Below are 18,850 nucleotides of genomic sequence, written 5' to 3' on the forward strand. Positions count from 1 at the left end.
CATTTGGGCGACACAAGGGGGAGTGTTCAAGTAAATCTCTATTTGTGTGTCTGGCTCAAACCCTAGGTTACTTGACTTAGTGGTAATAGGGTTAAATTAGAAGGATCTAGATATTCCTATTCAATATATGATTATCTTTCCTTGTATGATTCGGATTCTATGCATTGTAATCCTCTATATAAAGAGGTCCTTATTATCAATGAGAATACACAGCGATTTTCTCTCAATTCCCGTTTCTCTAAAACTGTTTGAGCCCAAAAGTAATTTTGGCAATATCCTTCAGTGGATCTAGCGCAGCGGGCCGATACCTGCGGCCCAAAAATAAACATACTTGGTTTTGGGTTACAACTCCGCCTATTCCGGAATCCATGAGGAGAGCGAAGTCCTATTGGAATCAAGTAATAGAGATTGACTAGGAAACTCCAGTCAATAATCCTTCTACGACAAGGAATGGTCGAAACCCTAGGTATATATACCAGGTTTCAAGGACAGATTAAAGACCTCTCTCATATCAATCAATCCTAGCGATTACAAAGCCTCCCAGGAGCAAACCTTCAACCTCGTTGAACCCCGGTGACCGCGATACAGTCCCAGTCTCCCAGCGAGCCGACTGCTAGCATCACCAGATCAACCTGGCGACCGTACTTCCAGTCCCAGTCTCCCAGCGAGCCGACTGTAAGCGCAACCGCCACTGTTACTTCCAGCGAAGCAAGGGTAACGCCCTCGCACCCAGCGAAGCTAGAGTCACGCTTTAGCGCAACCCCGTGCTTCTCCCAACTTCCCAATGATTGCTCTGCTTAGTCTACAACACTAAGTATCGATTTGGTGAACGCAAGAGACCACAACCAAAGCCCTTACCCAGTAAGGCAAGAAGTCCTTCTCCGGAAGGCTAGAGAAGAACCCCGTGACGAGGTTGGTGCTCTCCTCGTCCACGGTCGCTTGAAGAAGAAGTCAGGTCAAGGGACTACCCCGACGACTGCACCCCACGGTGCTGGCACGCCTGCGCAATCACACGCTCAAAAGAGACAGTTTGCAAGCCAACTGGTTTTGGAGCCAAACATTTTGGCACGCCCAGTGGGACCAAACTAGTGTCTCTTTGTGAACGTAGCCATTGGGAGGTCAAGCGAAAACCCTTACCAAAAGGTTTACGCTAACTGCCCAAAGCACAAGACCTCCAGCTACAAGCCGCATTCTCGCGGGGATTGTCGTGGTCTTGCTGAACAACAAGTGACTCAAAGATTCGCTCTTCATCCCCATCCAACCGAGATGTCGACGGAAAAAGGAGAGAATCGCCCGATCGCCGCTGAGGGTCAAACTGTCACTAACAACCAGGCCAACGAGCCGGTTGACACTGTCGCTAGCTCCAACGCAGCGACAAGAGTGCAAAGAGAGGCTTTCGTTCCGAAGCCTATCCCAGAAGGGGCCTCCTCCGAGGTCGCGTTTGCAATTATCCTGGAGAACATCGAAAACCACAGCAAGAAAATAGCTGCTGACCTTGAGAGGGATAATGCGAGGGCCGACCAGGTCATACGCGAAATAAACCAGCGTATTTCCCAACAGGCGGAGGAAACTAAGCAGCAAATCTCACAGACTGAGAATGCTTTGATGGCCCATGCTTCAGGTATCGCAGAAGAGCAGAACCAGCGCCAGAAAGGAATAATAGAGGCCATTGCGAACCATACGAAGCAAACAACGGCTGACTTGGCTGGTCTCCGTAAAGATGGAGAGATCCTCGCAACCGAGGTTGCCATGCAGAGGGCCGAGTTGAACCAGGCTAAGGAGGTATTAAACCAGACCTTGGGTGATCCCAATGCTATCCTTGGTTCTCTTGGCCAGCCATCCGGTTCGGGCAAATACGTGCCACCGAACCAGCGCGAGAAGGTTAGCAGCCATACTGCTACACCTGCCGCAGCTGTTACCGCCACGCCGCTGAAAAACAAAGAACAAGCGCTAGTTATCGGCGGCAGCAAAGATAAAGGTACTGCCTCAAGTGGGCAGACTACCAGGCAGAAGCACCAGGCCTCAAAGGGCGCTGGAACCTCGTCCGATTCTACGTTCGTCCAATACGACAGCGACGGGGCAGAGAACGTATATCAAGAGCTGCCGGGGAGTTACTATGGGATTGACCAGGCTGGTAATCCGGTTAGGATAACAGCGCTGGCAAAGGAGATGCCCATACCAGCGTTGACTCTTCAACAACCCGCTACAAACCGCGTTGTCCACATAGGAGAAGGGACAGCGACTGTAAACCAAGCAATACCTGTGCAGCCTGTTCGCCATGCAGCGGCCATACCACCTCCTCCTCCTCCGGGTCCAGAATATGTGAGATGAGACGAAGTAGAGGAGATGATTAGACAGGCTAACCCCAGGGCCCAGATGGATGGGATCTATGAGGGACCTTTCCCTCCGCATATAATGCTCGCGCCTTTCCCCAGGGGCTATAAGAACATTATATTTGCTACCTTTTCAGGGGAAGACTCCGAGAATGCGGCAACCCATCTGGCTAGGTTCAGGGTACAATGCGGCCAGTACCAGAATGATGACATCCTCAAGTGCAGGATTTTTGGCACTTCTCTCTCAGGAGCTGCCTTCAGGTAGTTCTCCAAATTGCGGCCAGGAACTGTAGCAGATTGGCCTGCAATGGAAAAGCTTTTCCGGGAGACTTTCGGGGCCACAGAACCTGAGGTAGACTTGGCTTCTCTCACCCAGATGGCCCAACAACCCACAGAGTCCGCTGTGGCCTATCTTCAGCGCTTCCAGATTCAGAAGGCCAAGCTAAATGTGATCCTGCCAGAGAAAGAATTGATCAAGTTGGCGATCAAGGGCCTAGAGCCTCGCCAGCGAAAGAAGCAGCATGGCAGCATGATCCAGTCAATGGGAGAGCTCATCACAGAGGTGGGAAGCTTCGAACACCTCCTCAGAGAAACTGACGCCAGGAAGAATACCTCCAGAGGCACATACGTACCAGGGAAACATCGCACTGTAGCGGCCCTGAGCTACTAGCCGGCTACGTATGATCCTTACTACCACTATCACAGTGAGGAAGTGGCTCAGGAGGACGAGGAGGAAGATGAAAGCGACATCGCCGCTTATGAGCTGACAGGGAGAAAGAACCCAGCCTTAAAGCAGTTGAAAATCTCCAAGGAACCTGTCAAGCTCAAATCGATGGCCTTCACTAAACCTGAATTCGCGACATATACATATGATGCCAACAAGGCACACGAGATTCTAGATGAGATGATCGCCGCGAAGATGGTGAAAACCGACTTTGGACCTTTTCCTCGACCAGAGCAGCTAAAAGGGAAGAAGTACTGCAAATTCCATAACCTGTGGAACCATAATACAGCTGATTGTGTGAAGCTCAAGGACCAGATTCAGGTATGGCTCAACAACGGTAGTCTTCAGGTGGAAGCTCCAGTAACTGCAGCAGCGCTTGTGGACCTAAACCCTTTTCCTGATACTGGGATTAACATGGTCGATGTGAATTGGACCAAGCAGAACCAGAGGAAACCAACTCTGGATTTGTCCACGAAAGGACAAAAAACAGAGCCTAAAGAGGCTCCTGCCCAGAAGAAGACTAAACCATTTGGTCAAGCCTCGCCAGTAGTGTTATGCTCGCGGTGCAAAGAGGAGTGTGGCATTCAAGCGTCGCACGAAGAGGTCGAGCAGACATTTCGTTTTGGCTCTTTCCCGCCCATTAAGTGGGCTTCGCTATCACGAAACTACCAGCCTTCCAGCCCAAGAGAAAAGGAGAGAATGGGGTCGCCTACGTCGCCAAAGGACTCCAATCTGTTCAAGAAGCTGAAGGCAGCTACGGCTGACCAGAAGATGGAGGAAAAGGTCGCGAACAAGCACAAAGACATTCTGACCAAGCCCTACATACCACCTGCTTCAACCGCTACCATCAAAGAAGGAAAGTGGTACACCAGGGAGAAGGGGAAGGCAGTGGAGATAAGTCCTTCCAAGAAGCGAAAACTGCAGCGCAGATTTGGTGAAACCAAGCGCGCGCTAGAGGCTTTAGACCAGGGCCTGATCAAACCTTCACAGTTGGTCAAATCTCCTGAGCAGTATCAGAAGGAGATGGAAGCGCTCGCTGCCAAGCCATTAGTGACTCCTCGCAGTCTGCGAAAGCCGGCGAGCTCAGAATCTGGGGCATCTAAGCCCACTGTTTTTTGTAGGATTACCAAGGAGAGAACACCTCCGCTGGCCAGAAAGGAGAGCTCGCCGTCCAGGCGACCACACGTCAGGCGCAGGTTGTCTCGCGAGGAACCAGAAGCCAAATCCTCGGTTTTCGAGAGACTGGGGGGCAAAGACAAGACTACCGACACTTTACAGTGGAGACCTAAGAAAGTCCAGAGTTTGTTGGTCGCTCCTCCAAAGGCGGACATTGCTAGGGAACTAAAGCCAGATTCCCTTGAACGAGGTTCAGTGGTTCAAGAGCTCGAACAATGTGAAGTAAAAGGCCTCGCTGAGGAATCCTTAGTGGACAGGTTGGTCAAACAATTCAACACGGATATCCCTGTCCACGAACCCAAGCTTAACCTGGAGGACGACATAGATGAATTCGAAACGTCCTGCAATATGGTTTATGTGCTTCCAGCGCGGTATGCAATGCCGGTCGCTGCTCAGGAATGCGTAGAAGCTGAGGAAAGTAATACACAACCCCTGCAGATCACGTCAGCAGTCCCAACACCGGTAGAAGAGTTTGTCTGTCTGGAAACAGAGGACGCTAACGGTAAAGAATTCTTCATGAGCTTCACTAGGCCAACGCCTGCTATGGTCCAGCACATGAGACCTTTATACATCACGGCGGACATTGGCGGTACCAAAGTAAGCAAGATCATGGTTGATACCGGAGCTGCTGTTAATGTCATTACTACCAGGACCATGCACCTGCTAGGGATCAAGAAGGAGAAAATCCAGTCCACGTCCCTCACTCTCAAGAACTTCGCGGGGACTGTAACAAAGACCTTGGGATTGCTTTTCTTGCGCATCAAGGTAGGTCCAGCAGAGGGAGTTTATGCTTTCTTTGTGACAGACTGCTATGCGGCCTACAGCGCTATCCTGGGCAGAGATTGGATTCACCGGAGCTACTGTGTTCCGTCAACCCTCCATCAGGAACTTATTATGTGGAACAGGGAAACAGACAAAGCTGAGGTGATCAAAGCGGACCCTCGTCCTTTCCCAGTATCCGCAAACTATGTAGATGCCAGGTACTACTTGGAGCCTATCGCTCCATTGCAAGTCAGTGGCATCGATAACAAAGGCCGCCCCACAGGGGTGACGGCCTCTGAACTGGCACAGTGGGGGCTTACGCTGGCAAAAGAAGGCTTAGAAAGGCCTGGCCACGCTGTGCCTAAACCCTTGAACGATTAATGGATTACGACCTTCCAGAGGAAGGGATAAAGGCCCTCCACTCGCTAGATGAAAGATTATCATCATATCTAGTGGAGAAAGAGGCCTACGAGCAAATCGCGACTTTGGAAATCGTTGAAGAGGGACTCTCTGATCAGGAACAAGAGGATGAGGTAGAAGTCCAGCTCGCTCCGGCAGCGTTGGACGACACGCCTCCTAAGGTCAGAGATCCTACCGAGAAAGTCAATCTCGGAACAGCAGATGAGCCTATGGAAGTGGCTATCAGCGCTTACTTAGAGCCTAGCGAGAAACAGAGGCTTATTGACTTATTACTAGAATTCAAGGACTGCTTTGCGGAAAAGTATGAGGATATGCCTGGCCTGTCACCGGACTTGGTCTGCCATCAGCTACCAACAATCCCTGACAAGAGGCCTGTGAAACAAGAGCCGCGAAGAATGAATTCAGAGACTCAAATCCTCGTCAAGGAGGAGGTTGAAAAAATGCATAAATCAGGCATTATCAGGGTGGCCAAGTACAATCAGTGGCTATCTAACATAGTGCCTGTCCGCAAGAAGAATGGCAAGATGAGGGTCTGCGTGGACTATAGAGACCTTAATACTGCTACGCCTAAGGATATCTACCCCATGCCGGTCGCGGATATGTCGGTCGACGCCGTTGCGCGACATGAACTATTGTCCTTCATGGATGGCACTGCTGGATATCACCAGATTCCGGTTGCAGAAGAAGACAGACACAAAACCGCGTTCCGCTGCCCTGGGTTCGCGGGCGTTTTTGAATATGTGGTTATGCCTTTCGGACTGAAGAACGCTGGCGCGACTTACCAACGAGCCATGAACCTGATCTTCCATGACATCCTTGGAAAGATTTTGGAGGTTTACATTGATGACGTGGTTGTCAAATCTCAGAAAAGAGGGGATCATATCACAGACCTCAGGAAAGTGTTCGAGCGCATGCGACAGCACAAACTTAAAATGAATCCTGCTAAGTGCGTTTTTGGAGTTCAAGCAGGAGACTTTCTGGGGTTCATTGTCCATCAGAGGGGAATTGAGGTCCCTGAAGACAAAGCGAGCGCAGTTATCAACGCATCTCCGCCACGCACGAAAAAAGAGCTACAGCGCTTGCTTGGTAAAATCAACTTCCTGAGACGCTTCATCTCTAACTCTGCAGGTAAGATCCAGCCTTTCTCTCCTCTGCTGAAGCTGCAGGGCCAGAGCGAATTCGTCTGGGAGCATAAACACCAAGAGGCTTTTGATAAAATCAAGGCCTACCTGGCGAGTCCACCAGTGCTCGTTCCTCCTAGGGCTGGATTCCCATTAAAACTATATATTTCAGCAGCTGAGGCTTCCATTGGCAGCCTGCTCGCCCAAGATGATGAGGATGGTGTCGAACATGCTATATTCTATCTTAGTAGGACACTCACAGACTGCGAGACAAGGTACACTCCAATGGAAAAATTGTGTCTCACATTGTACTTCTCAGCATGCAAGCTGCGCCACTACATGTTGTCCTTTACCACTTGCATCATCGCCCAGACTGACTTAGTCAAGTACATGCTATCTCGACCTATTTTGAGAGGCCGCATTGGCAAATGGGTGTTAGCTTTATCTGAATTCTCACTACAGTATGTGCCACAAAGGGCAGTAAAGGGACAGGCTATCGCAGATTTCCTCGCCCACCACCCTACCTTAGACATCCCTATAGTGAAGGAGTTAGAAATAGCAGCTGTCACCATAACTCGGTCAGATTTAGCGCGCATCCCAGAATACGCTATTCGGTGTCAAACCACAGTCTCCTTGCAGCCCTGGATACTGTACTTTGATGGTTCAAGAACAGAAACGTTAGCAGGGGCAGGGATTGTCCTGGAGAATCCCGCGGGCGATCGTTTTTCTTATTCTTTCCAGTTGGAGTTCAAATGTACAAACAATCAAGCCGAGTATGAGGCCCTGATCATTGGCCTAGAGGTTCTGCTAGAGTTGGGAGTCAGGGACGTTCAGGTACACGGTGACTCTTTGCTTATAATCAATCAGCTCCAAGGAAAGTATAAGTGTGAAAGCCTTTTGCTTACACCCTATTTACATCGCGCCATTGAGCTTCTGGATCAATTCGATGAGGCGGATTTGGAGCACATACCCCGCGAGCGCAACTTTGCGGCCAATGAGCTCGCTCAATTGGCTACAGGCATTACATTGAAGTATGGAGTTCGCGAGCGCATCCTGAAGGTCGAGCGCCGCACACTGCCTTCGTGGCTCGCGCGGCCTGACCCACCGGATGATCCAGTTGTCGCGGTTCTCGAGCCTATTGACGTCGATTGGCGCATACCATTGATTGACTACCTAAAGAACCCAGACCCTACAGCAGACAGGAAGACTCGATTTCTCTCCTTGAATTATTTTCTTAGGGGTGACGAGCTGCGACGACGTGGGGAAGATGGCGTAGACTTTCGCTGTGTCTATGGCCGCGAAGCCAAGAGGTTGATGCGCGAAGCGCACACAGGAGTCTGTGGAGCCCATCAGGAAGGCCCCAAGATGCGTTGGCTTATCAGAAGACATGGGTATTATTGGCCCAGCATTTTGAAGGACTGTATCGCGTTCGCGAAAGGTTGCCAAGACTGTCAGGCGCATGGTCCAGTGCAGCACATTCCCAATATTCCCATGCAACCTATTATTAAACCTTGGCCTGCCAGAGGCTGGGCTTTGGACTTGATTGGGATGATTCACCCTCATTCCTCGCTCCAGCACAAGTTCATCATTGTAGCCACTGATTTCTTCACGAAGTGGGTTGAGGCTGAACCGTTGAAGGAACCTTCCGGCGCTACCATTCGCCAGTTTATTTTTCAGAATATTATTTGCAGGTTCGGCATTCCGGAAGTTTTGGTCTCAGACAGGGGGGCAGCATTTATGGGCGGCGAGGTAGAGAAACTGGTCACGGACTTGGGCATCCAGTTCGTCCACAGCACACCTTATTATGCCCAATCCAATGGTCAAGCGGAGGCCAGTAACAAGATCATTATCACCTTGCTCAAGAAGATGCTTGTTGAAAACCCTAGACAGTGGCACAATACGTTGTATGAGACCTTATGGGCTTATCGTACCTCCAAGAGAAATCCCACTGCTACGACCCCCTATGCGCTAATGTTCGGTCATGATGCCATCTTACCGTTGGAAATCAACGTCCAGTCTCTGCGCGTCCAAGATCAGCACCATTTGATCGGGGAAGTTATGTTCAGGCGATGTGGCAAGAACACGAAGATCTCAGCGAGCAACGCTTGGCAGCTTTGGACAACTTGGTCTTGGAAAAGCAAAGGATTGCTCGCGCCTATGATAAGAGGACACGTGGCCATAGTTACAAAGAGGGTGATTTGGTTTGGAAGGCTGTTTTGCCTTTTGGCGAGAAGTTGACCGGTCGCGGTAAATGGACTCCGCGATGGGAAGGACCTTTCGTTGTTCATCGCATTCTGGAGCGCGGGGCCTTTCACCTCAAAGATTTGGATGGCGACCTCCACCGCCATCCCATTAACGGGCGTTTCCTGAAGAAATACTACCCTAGTGTTTGGGAATTTGACGATCCACCGGATCAACCTTCTTCTCAGACAGGGGGGCAGCCTTAATCTCCCCAGGTTCGCTTCATCCATATTCAGGCCTTTCTTGTGGCCTTAGTATCCTGTACTTGCTTCACCTACGCATACTAGGGGGGCAACACTCTGTACATTTAGGCCTTATTTGAGGCTTTTCGTTCAATAATTTTCAATAATTCAATAATTTTCAATTTCAATGTTTCTTTTCTTTGACATTATGGTGTTAAGAATGCATGTAATGGCCTATACCTGAGGCCTTATTTTATACTTTGATTTGCAAAAAGTGTTAAATGTTTCTTTTCTTTGACATTATGGTGTTAAGAATGCATGTAATGGCCTATACCTGAGGCCTTATTTTATACTTTGATTTGCAAAAAGTGTTAAAAACTTTCATTCATAAAGTGGCTTTGCGGCCAGAAGCAGTACAAAGTGCAAATCAAAATAATCACATCTGCGGTTTACAAGGCCAGAAGTGGCTTAGAGTAAAAAACCATAAAGTTACAGATCTACTGAGAGTTTCTGGATCTTGTGGCAGCAAAGGGGCTGTGCTCGGGCATTCCTACTCTCCCTCTCTTCACCCACATGCCTCCTCTGCTTTGAGTTGCAGCCGCTACCGTCTGTACCGGACCAAAAGGAAGGAAATAATCCATCGCAACCTTTTGGGAAGGATTATCCTCCGGGATGGAGATGGTCTTCACAGAGAAGCGCGACTCACAACCACATCTACCTCCAGGGGAAAAACATAAATCACGCGGTCAGACCCTGGAAGTAGGCGACGGAGCAAGAACAGGCGACCCATATTGGTCTTCCGCCCTTCTTCCTCCTGCTCCACGCGGGCAGTTTGAGAGAGGAGACACCTCAAAATCTGGTTCCGCCGCTACGGGAGCACCACATGTTCTTTGGTCTAAGTGAAGCCGGTGGGTTTCACCGTGACTTCCAGAGACCAAAGACATGAGGTTGGACCTGAGGTTAGGCCATAAGACCTACCCAGGTATTGAGGTTAAGCCATAAGACCTAGGGGTTTGAGGCTAAGGCTGATATCGCGAGGAGAAGATTTTAGAATCTGGAGAAAGAGAAGTAGAGATTGCGATACTATTTCTGGGAAAGCCATATTGCGTTTATGTCTACCATCTCCCCAGAATGCAGGTATTTATAGCGCCAATCTCAGCGGCCTCAACCGTACGATGGGCAGTTGTGATATTCTCACTGTCATCAATGAGCGTATCAACAAGGTTAAATGTGAAGATCTCGGAAATGAAGGTAATTGAAAGCGCGTGGGAGACGGGGCAGTCTCCAAGGAGGTAACTGCTCCATTTCGAGATTATCTTTTCAATCTTTTCAAACGGTTTTAAAGCAATAAAGGCAATCTAAAGCGTTGAACCGTTTGAGAGAATAAGTTATTAGTTGGGCCAAGCAAAGTGGGCTAAATAGTAAGATAATAATAATAATAATATTGTTCATACAAAATATGGGCCTAACTCTAGGGGCCCAAAAGTCTTCGGCCTGCATGAGTCAGGCGAAGGAAGAGTTCATCCAAACGAAAACTGGCATCTGCAGCAGCTTGTGCGGCTTGTTGGGCTGCCACGCGTGCCTGAGCCAGTTCTTGGGATAGCGTCTCGAGAGCAGCGAGGGGTTGTTCCAACTGAGGCTCTGCATGAACGAGCATAGCAGTAACATCGGTTAACCGGGCTTGAAAGGCCTGAATTTGGGACCTCAAGTGGTTCCTCTCAAGCGTCAGGTCCCTGATGAGGTTAGCTTGGTCACCCAAGACGTCGCGCGCGGTCTCCGTTTGCTGATTAAGGTTCTGATAATGCATTTCGGTCTGCCTGGCTTGCGCATTCGCGACTGCCCGCTCGTTGAGCCCTTGAGGAAGATCCTGCAACAGTTGATCGATTTCCTGGAATTGTTCCTCAGTGATGGCTCCCTTGCGGAGGAGCACCCTCAAGTATTCTAAGACCCTCACAGGCGCACCAGGAATCAAGATATCAGGGCCCAGGAGGCGGCGAAGGCTTTCTCTGACTTCATCTACGACCCCAGGGGGGGTCACTTCAAGAACACGAGCTAACCTTTCCAAAGTAGAAGGAGTAGGAGGCTCAGCGACAGGGACCTCAGGAGGTTCAGCGATAGGTACTTCTGGCACTGGTTCAGGTACCTCCGGCGCTGGTTCAGGAAGGTCTTCCAATTCTTCAGCTTCAGCGACTTGGGGGGCAGGGGGAGGAAGTTCCTGATCAACCACGTTAGGAACAGGCTCAGCAGCTTCTTCTTCTGCTGCTCCGATTACATCGTCCCCAGTTCCAACGACGTTCGGAACCTGGAAGAAGACATTATCAGAATACTTGAACCAGGAGATAATGATGAGATAGTTGGTTAGGGGGAATACCTCTTCGATTGGGGGCTCATACACAATGATCGCGAGCATTGTCTCTGGGCTAGCTTCGCTGGGAACAGGAATCGAGTCAGGCGCTATCTGTTCCAGGACAGAAACGTCGCTTGGTTCCTCGTGAGGGGCGTCCAGTGGCAGTACTCTATTTTCAGCCTCCGGCGAGCTGTCATCTATGATCTGCACTGGTATCAAGGCCAATTGTGCGTTATCTACAGCGCCCGCAGGAGTTGGAGAGTGGTTCACAACAGTTGGCGCTGGAGCTTGGGAAGCAGATGTGCCTTCACCAACAGTTGAAGATCCTTCTTCAGCATGTCTCGAAGACCTGTGGCGAACCTGCAAATGAGGATTGTTACAGAGTCGCACAGAATGAAAAGAAATTTCTAACAAGTGCTTAGTGTGCTTGTGTCTTACCAGTCGGTCAGCGATTGGTTCATCTTCTGCCCACAGGTCAGTTCGAGGATCAGAACGAGCGCGCTTCCGAGCCGAGAGAGCAGCGATCTGTTAGAGGCAGGGGATTAGGTATGACTCGTAAAGAAAGCATGACTTGTACAAACAGAGGGCTCTTACCGTTTGCATGTCATCATCATCAGAGGAGGACTCTTTGTCCCCAGGCTCTATCATTACTGCCTTTTGCTTCCCAGACTGGCCAGCGGCTTGGGAAGCGTTGGCTGCGCGACTGCCAGAGAGTGGCGCGCTCCCCTGGAAAAACAAAGTTTGAATTTAAAGGGGAAGGGATAAAAGAACAAAGGGGACAAAACATGAGTCAAGATTAGTTACCTCTTGAAGGGGTTCGCGGATTACGATACCAGCTTGGGCCTGACGTGGGGCTCGCGCGGGTCGCGGAGCCGGTTCAGCAGCAGGAGGAGGAGCTTGTGCAGCGTCTTCAGGGATGCGAGCAAGTTGATCAACGTCGGCGGCGTAGGGATATCGCAGTTCCCCGAAGATGGCAGCGAATACCTCATCGTGTTGTTGCCGCCAGCAGTTAACAGAGACTTCTGCCCACCATGCATCATATCCTTCCTCAGTCGCGTCCACAGAGTCAATCTCTTTGGCCCAGTCAAGAAGATCAACCAGCGCGAGCGTGCTTTGTGCTGGCGGAGGCCCAGAAAGGGGCCCAATTCTACGCCAAGAAGTGTTGTAGTTCCAAGCATCATGTAGAGGGAATGGCACTAATTGAACAAGACCAAATTGACGAGCGAAATGGTTGGGAGCGTAGAGCTCATAACTGAGTTCGTCAGCGGCAATCCTGATGTCGGAACAGGAGATCGCGCGGCGAAAAGCCAAGCGCGCGCGATCACTGTAGCGAGAGGCGCCAGGGAGGAATCCATGTTCAAGCGGAGCTGGGAATCTTCTACTCAGCACTAAGTAGCAGTACGGCATCTCGTGCAGTAAGTACAAGTATGTGAAGCACTCAAAATAAGGAGGAGATGTGTACCTTTCGCCGCGACTGAGCCATCGACCCAAGAGTTGGTCAGTAGGCGGAAGTAATGGGATGTCGTCGCGACGAAAGTATGGAAAGTAAATTTGAATCCAGAAGTCAAGGATCCAAAAGGGGCCAGAAATGCTAGTCTCAAAGGGATGCATTGTGGCTTGATACAAAGTACGGTAGAGGGCACCTAATACTGGTTGTCCTAGTCCCACACGGTGGCCGTTGTAGAGGGTCGTCGCCAGAGAAGTCCAGGCACCAGTGGGCTTACAGGAGGAAGTACAGAAAATAAATTTACAGAGCCAGTACTCCAAGAATGCAATCCCGCCAGTCGCATTGTGCTCCTGGCAGTAATAGGCCAGCCACCGCAGATAGGAGCCGCTGTGGGCGCCGCGACCATGTTGGGCCATGGTGGAGGTGAAAGTATCAGAGTCGAATTGGCCATGCAGATAGGGTTCACCATCAATGGGTAGGCCAGTAATGGTGAGAATGTCCAATAAAGTGACACTCATTTGGCCAAATCGAAAATCAAAGGTGTTGGTAGCAGTGTTCCAGAAACAAAGAAAGGCAGCGAGTGGCGAACGATTGCCACCGCGCAGAAGACGAAAACAAAGATCAATAGTATGGGTGATACCTGCTGCGTTCCAGCGGGCTAGATCTCGAGCGCGTGCTTCCCGGTACCAAGAAAGCTCTTCCGCACTGATGGAGGATGGCCAATGCCCTATTTTCGATCGATGATTAGGGGCACTCCAACTGGTAAAATCCCCAGGAGTCCTTCGGAGGACGGGGATCGGGCGACGAACAGGTAGACCATAAAAAGCGACGGCGTCGGCCGGGAAAGCATCTCGCGGTGTTGGGCCTAGTCCGGCATGGTGGTTCGAAAGTCGGAGGAGCAGAGGTCTTTGGATGGTGGTCTGGAGAATCAGGCTGGCGCCAATCCCAGTTCCCCAAGAGCGTGCAGCCTGTTCATTCAGTTCTTCTTCTTGGTCGATAACCATCTTTTTCGGGGGAGCCATTTCTGGGTTTCTGTGAGAAGGATATGTGCAAAAGAGGGTTTCTGGGTTTAGGAGACTAAAAGAGTTTCTGATGTGACAGGTCTGAAGTGGCTGCGGATTTAAATAAGAGATTTTGTGAGGGAAACGATGCGACAGAAAGGCGTTTCGCGAGTGAAAAGACGCAACCCTCATTAATGACATCGTTTCGAGCATCGAACGCGTCGTTTTAGTCCCCTTCAATCAGTTACACTTTCATGGGCCTGATTTCGAGGCCTGGGGGGCAATGTTTAAGCCCAAAAGTAATTTTGGCAATATCCTTCAGTGGATCTAGCGCAGCGGGCCGATACCTGCGGCCCAAAAATAAACATACTTGGTTTTGGGTTACAACTCCGCCTATTCCGGAATCCATGAGGAGAGCGAAGTCCTATTGGAATCAAGTAATAGAGATTGACTAGGAAACTCCAGTCAATAATCCTTCTACGACAAGGAATGGTCGAAACCCTAGGTATATATACCAGGTTTCAAGGACAGATTAAAGACCTCTCTCATATCAATCAATCCTAGCGATTACAAAGCCTCCCAGGAGCAAACCTTCAACCTCGTTGAACCCCGGTGACCGCGATACAGTCCCAGTCTCCCAGCGAGCCGACTGCTAGCATCACCAGATCAACCCGGCGACCGTACTTCCAGTCCCAGTCTCCCAGCGAGCCGACTGTAAGCGCAACCGCCACTGTTACTTCCAGCGAAGCAAGGGTAACGCCCTCGCACCCAGCGAAGCTAGAGTCACGCTTTAGCGCAACCCCGTGCTTCTCCCAACTTCCCAATGATTGCTCTGCTTAGTCTACAACACTAAGTATCGATTTGGTGAACGCAAGAGACCACAACCAAAGCCCTTACCCAGTAAGGCAAGAAGTCCTTCTCCGGAAGGCTAGAGAAGAACCCCGTGACGAGGTTGGTGCTCTCCTCGTCCACGGTCTCTTGAAGAAGAAGTCAGGTCAAGGGACTACCCCGACGACTGCACCCCACGGTGCTGGCACGCTTGCGCAATCACACGCTCAAAAGAGACAGTTTGCAAGCCAACTGGTTTTGGAGCCAAACAAAAACAATAATAATATTTTACACAAAAAACCATTTTTCAATTATTTTTTATTTTACTTTGTTAATTCTCTTCTTCTTCTTCTATCTCTGCCTCTCTCTCTCTTCCCATTTTTCTTTGTTTCTTTAGATATCGACTACAAGTTCTTTTTGGTCAAAACATTTTTTCGACTACACTCAAGTATCTACCATTTGCATTCCAAGATCTCTCGCGCCTTTTCTCCAACAGGTCATCTGCACCATTTCGCCGGAAAAATCCACCAGCACCATTCTCCGTTTAGAAACATCAACTGTTTTGAGCCCTCTAAACCGTTGCAGAGTGAGTGATTGAGTGAGATGGATGATGATGCCAAGCAGCAGAGGAGGTAGAGGTACGCCTTTTCTTCACATTACTCTTGATTTTTCCCTCGGCAGATACTTGGCCTCTAAACCAATCAAATCTACGAGTACTACCCATGTACCCAAAATTGCTGGTCTTGAAGATGCCCAGAAATGTTCGATGAAATGCTTCACAGGCGTCCTCTGCCTTCGATCATCCCTTTCACTCAAATCTTGTGTGAAGTAGTGAAATTGAACCTCTTCTCTGAAATGGTAAGTAGAGGTACTGCCCCAGATGCTAATACCTATGGCCAACTTCCAAATGTTCAAACTTATGCTGTTTTACTGGATGACCTATGTAAAAACCAACAACTTTCAATGGCAATTGAATTGGTTAAAGAGATGCAAGGCAAAAAGTTGGATCTAAGTATTATATATAGTGTAGGTTTGTGCATAGCGAGAGAGTTGAATCTGCTGAGGATGTAGAATCGTAGATCAACTCTGGGAGGGTTCGTTTTTGGGCCTCTTTGGGAATCGGTCTACTGAGTTTAGAGATCACTATTTTCACTCCATTCTTTATAATAAATGCAGCTGTGACCTTTATTTGTTGGTTTGTTTTTCTTATTGTTCTTCTTGTGTTGTATTTGCTTTGGTCATTAGTAAGAGTTTATTTCTCATCCTCTTTAACAATTATATATTATTTGTTATGCAATTTCAGGACACAATGATTGCTGCAGTGCACATGAGGATGGTTTGATACTTTGATGACTTGACAGAAGTAGGAAGTATCTTAAGAGATGTCCTGGAGGTAGACGTACATCTTTGCATTAATCCATCATTAATCAGTATTTTTTTGTTCCATATAACTAATTTGGTGATCTTATTGGTCATTTCAGATTCCAGATGTCCCTCTAAAGGTGCGAAGACTCATCGTCAAGGTTTCCGATGCTGTGACCTGCAGGGCCGCTAGATTGGCAGCTTCCGGAATCGCATGGATTTTAAAGAAGATCGGGCGTGATGGGATCGCAGACTGATGTAGAAATTATCTTGAAATGAGAAGAACTTTTTTTTTTTTTTTTTTTTTTTTTTTGAAGTAGACCTGGTGCGGCTGCCCTCAAGCCTTGATTAATGAAATTGCAGAATACAAGAGGGGGACATAGAGCCTGAACCCCAAATTACAATAAGCATAGAGAGAACATCCTAGAATAAAACCCGGATTCTCCACAAAATCTATGTATTCTAACAAGCACCAATTAGCAAAGAGTGCACGAATGACTACTCTATTTGCTTTGACATAGCGGTGACATACCGGAAAGAGAACTCTATTACGAAGAAGCATAATTACCTGCTTTAGCACAGCTTTCCCACTATGTTGCCGCACGGAAATAAATCCGGCGACACTCAATTTCATCCTGCCACTAGGAGGTTGCGCCCATTTGATCAAGCAAATAGCTCGCCGCCTCGCTAGGCCAGACAAGGCACACTGAGTGTGCATACCGGGACAAAGCCCACGTCGCCCTAACCAAAAGTGGTAGGGACTTATTGCCGGCATAGAGCCACGTTTAACTAAAAATAAGTAAAAATAAGACAAAACAGAAAAGATAAATGGGCCAAGGGACAAAGCCCAGACCCAACCTCCAACAGGCCCAAGTCGAAGCAATTGGGTGCAGAAATCAGAAACCTTGCATCCCACCTGCGCCTCCGATGTCGTCCCACCACCGGCGGCAGAGCCACCGCGACTGTCGTCGAGCCATCTAGCCTCGCCGCCCCTCAGGTCGGAGCCATACAGCCCAAACCAAATCGGGTCTAACAGATCCGATCTGAACCCAGTGGTTCTCGACGATGCCAACGTCCGGCCATCACCGGTAGGCGATCTCCGAAAACGTGACACCACCTCGAAACATTATCTGTAACTTATATATAAGCAGCAATTAAGCAAGTCTGAAGGAAAGTCATTTATGTCTAGCTCACATTATCTGTAACTTCATATGTATACACATAGCGAGGGCCTCTAAAGGCTGAGAAAGCATAGTGGCAACGAAATTCAAATGACAATTTTTTTTTTTGAGCCACACTTCAAAAAAAAAAAAAAAAAAAAAAAAAACAATGCTGGATTTGATTAGATTGCGAAATACTTACAAAGCGCTTGTAGTAGTTTAAATTCACTTTCTGAAACATGCATATATGCAAACCAGAGTAATTAAAGACATAGGGGACTGACTCACTATATTAATTAGTAGAAATAAGGGCAGTGGGGGGCTTAAATCCAAGAGGAATACAAGAAATGACATAAATTGTAACCTTATGTTTAAACCTCCTCAACAACACCACCTTTCCCCCACCCCAGTGAAACACAGACAAGATTATCTTCTTTATGGGTCTCTTTCTGCTGCTGCTGCTTCTGAATTTCTTGCTGGAGTTTGACTTTGATTTTAAGCCTTCCTCATGATGATCATGATCAGCAGCTCCTTGTTTTAATTCCCAGTCAAGAGGATAGCTTCTCAGGAACACTCTTCTATTATTGAAATCTTCGTCTCGAAAGCTTCTTGTTCTCATTCCACCGTAGTCCAATCCTGCTTGCAAATCCATATATATTACTTGAGGAGTAAGTAACACACTAATAGTTACTTCTCAACTATATAGCTTGGATTATATATCTAGTCTACAGTAGGGGAGGACAGAGCTAGATGGCGATATATATAGCACTATCCCATGCCAGGAGAGTAGAATGAAATCATAAAAAAATAAAAATAAATAAAGAAATGATTCTGTTGTTGAAAACGATTGGCTAATTAATCTTGTTTTCTTTGGCTTTTCCAATGTTTGAAATGAATATACCTCTTCATAATTGGATCAAAAGAAAAAAGTCATATGTTAAATAAGTCGTCTCTATAATTAGCAAAAGCTAGGGTTTTGAGTATAGAGAGCGACGGCGACAGCTTGCTCCTCATCGTCGGTCTAGCAGAGGCGCGATCTATCGTCGTCGAGAGAGTTTCAAAGGTGAGGCAGGAGAAGTAGGTTTTGCGGCTTGGAGCGGGTTTCTTTTTTGTGGTTTGGAGCAGGTGTTGCGGAGGAGCAGCCGGCGGATTTGCAGCGGCGATTGAACTAGGTGCGGTCTGTGTAGCGGCGGTGAGCGAGGATTGGCTGAATAGGAGGCCTCTGTTGTTGCGGCGGCGGTTGGGTTTGAGATCAGAGATCCTAATCGGTCCCTCGATTTTGGCCGTTTGGGTTTTGTTGTTCTTCTCTCCCAGTTCCAGCACTGATCGGGTTGCTGGTGATCTGTGCTCGGTTGCTAAGAGGAGGTGGCGCTGATGCTGCGTTGGAGGGGACGTCCGCCGGAATCTGTGGCGGCGGTGGCGATGATTGGCAGAGGCAGATTAAAGTCTACTATGGTGTTGTTGTTGGTACCCTTGGGCCTGGGCCTGGGACAGAGTCTTTTGGGCTTGGTCTCAATCTCTAGGCTAGTTTGGTTTGTTAAGAGGTCTGACCCTTTTACAGGGCAAGAGGCTATAGATGTCTAGTTGTTTTATTTGCATCTATGTCTATGCTAGTAATAAGAATGTCTCTATGAGTCTTGTGGAAGTGCTTAGCTTTAGCGTACCACAATTGCGTGCTCGGCGTTTTAAGGTTAGGTAGAATAGATTGCCTGCAAGGCGAGGTATTTTTATGTGGCATAGACTACT

The 18,850-nt window shown here is 48.6% G+C and overlaps 1 protein-coding gene and 1 long non-coding RNA gene across 2 annotated transcripts; one reads left to right on the forward strand and one right to left on the reverse strand.

Annotated features, from left to right (window-relative positions):
- Positions 1-10,430: 10,430 nt before the first annotated feature.
- On the reverse strand, positions 10,431-11,954 carry LOC133730610 (uncharacterized). Its single transcript, XM_062158168.1, has 3 exons — positions 11,901-11,954; positions 11,331-11,831; positions 10,431-11,261 (listed from the first exon to the last, which is right to left on the reverse strand). Exons 1-3 carry the CDS (start codon positions 11,952-11,954, stop codon positions 10,431-10,433), a joined length of 1,386 nt encoding a protein of 461 aa, XP_062014152.1.
- A 2,995-nt stretch (positions 11,955-14,949) lies between these two features.
- Positions 14,950-17,222, forward strand: LOC133734181 (uncharacterized). Its single transcript, XR_009858127.1, has 3 exons — positions 14,950-15,440; positions 15,886-15,975; positions 16,064-17,222. It is a non-coding gene; the product is annotated as an uncharacterized LOC133734181 (long non-coding RNA).
- The last annotated feature ends 1,628 nt before the right edge of the window (positions 17,223-18,850 follow it).

This window comes from Rosa rugosa, chromosome 2 (genome assembly GCF_958449725.1).
Source record: "Rosa rugosa chromosome 2, drRosRugo1.1, whole genome shotgun sequence".
Classification (NCBI taxonomy): Eukaryota; Viridiplantae; Streptophyta; class Magnoliopsida; order Rosales; family Rosaceae; genus Rosa; species Rosa rugosa.

What these genes read in the sequence shown, in the direction of transcription:
- LOC133730610 (XM_062158168.1), bottom strand. Translation starts at nt 11,954, where the DNA reads ATGATAGAGCCTGGGGACAAAGAGTCCTCCTCTGATGATGATGACATG. An exon ending in ATGATGATGACATGCAAACG is followed by an intron (nt 11,832 to 11,900) that starts GTAAGAGCCCTC and finishes TGCCTCTAACAG; the next exon opens with ATCGCTGCTCTCTCGGCTCG. An exon ending in ATGAGCCCCCAATCGAAGAG is followed by an intron (nt 11,262 to 11,330) that starts GTATTCCCCCTA and finishes GTCTTCTTCCAG; the next exon opens with GTTCCGAACGTCGTTGGAAC.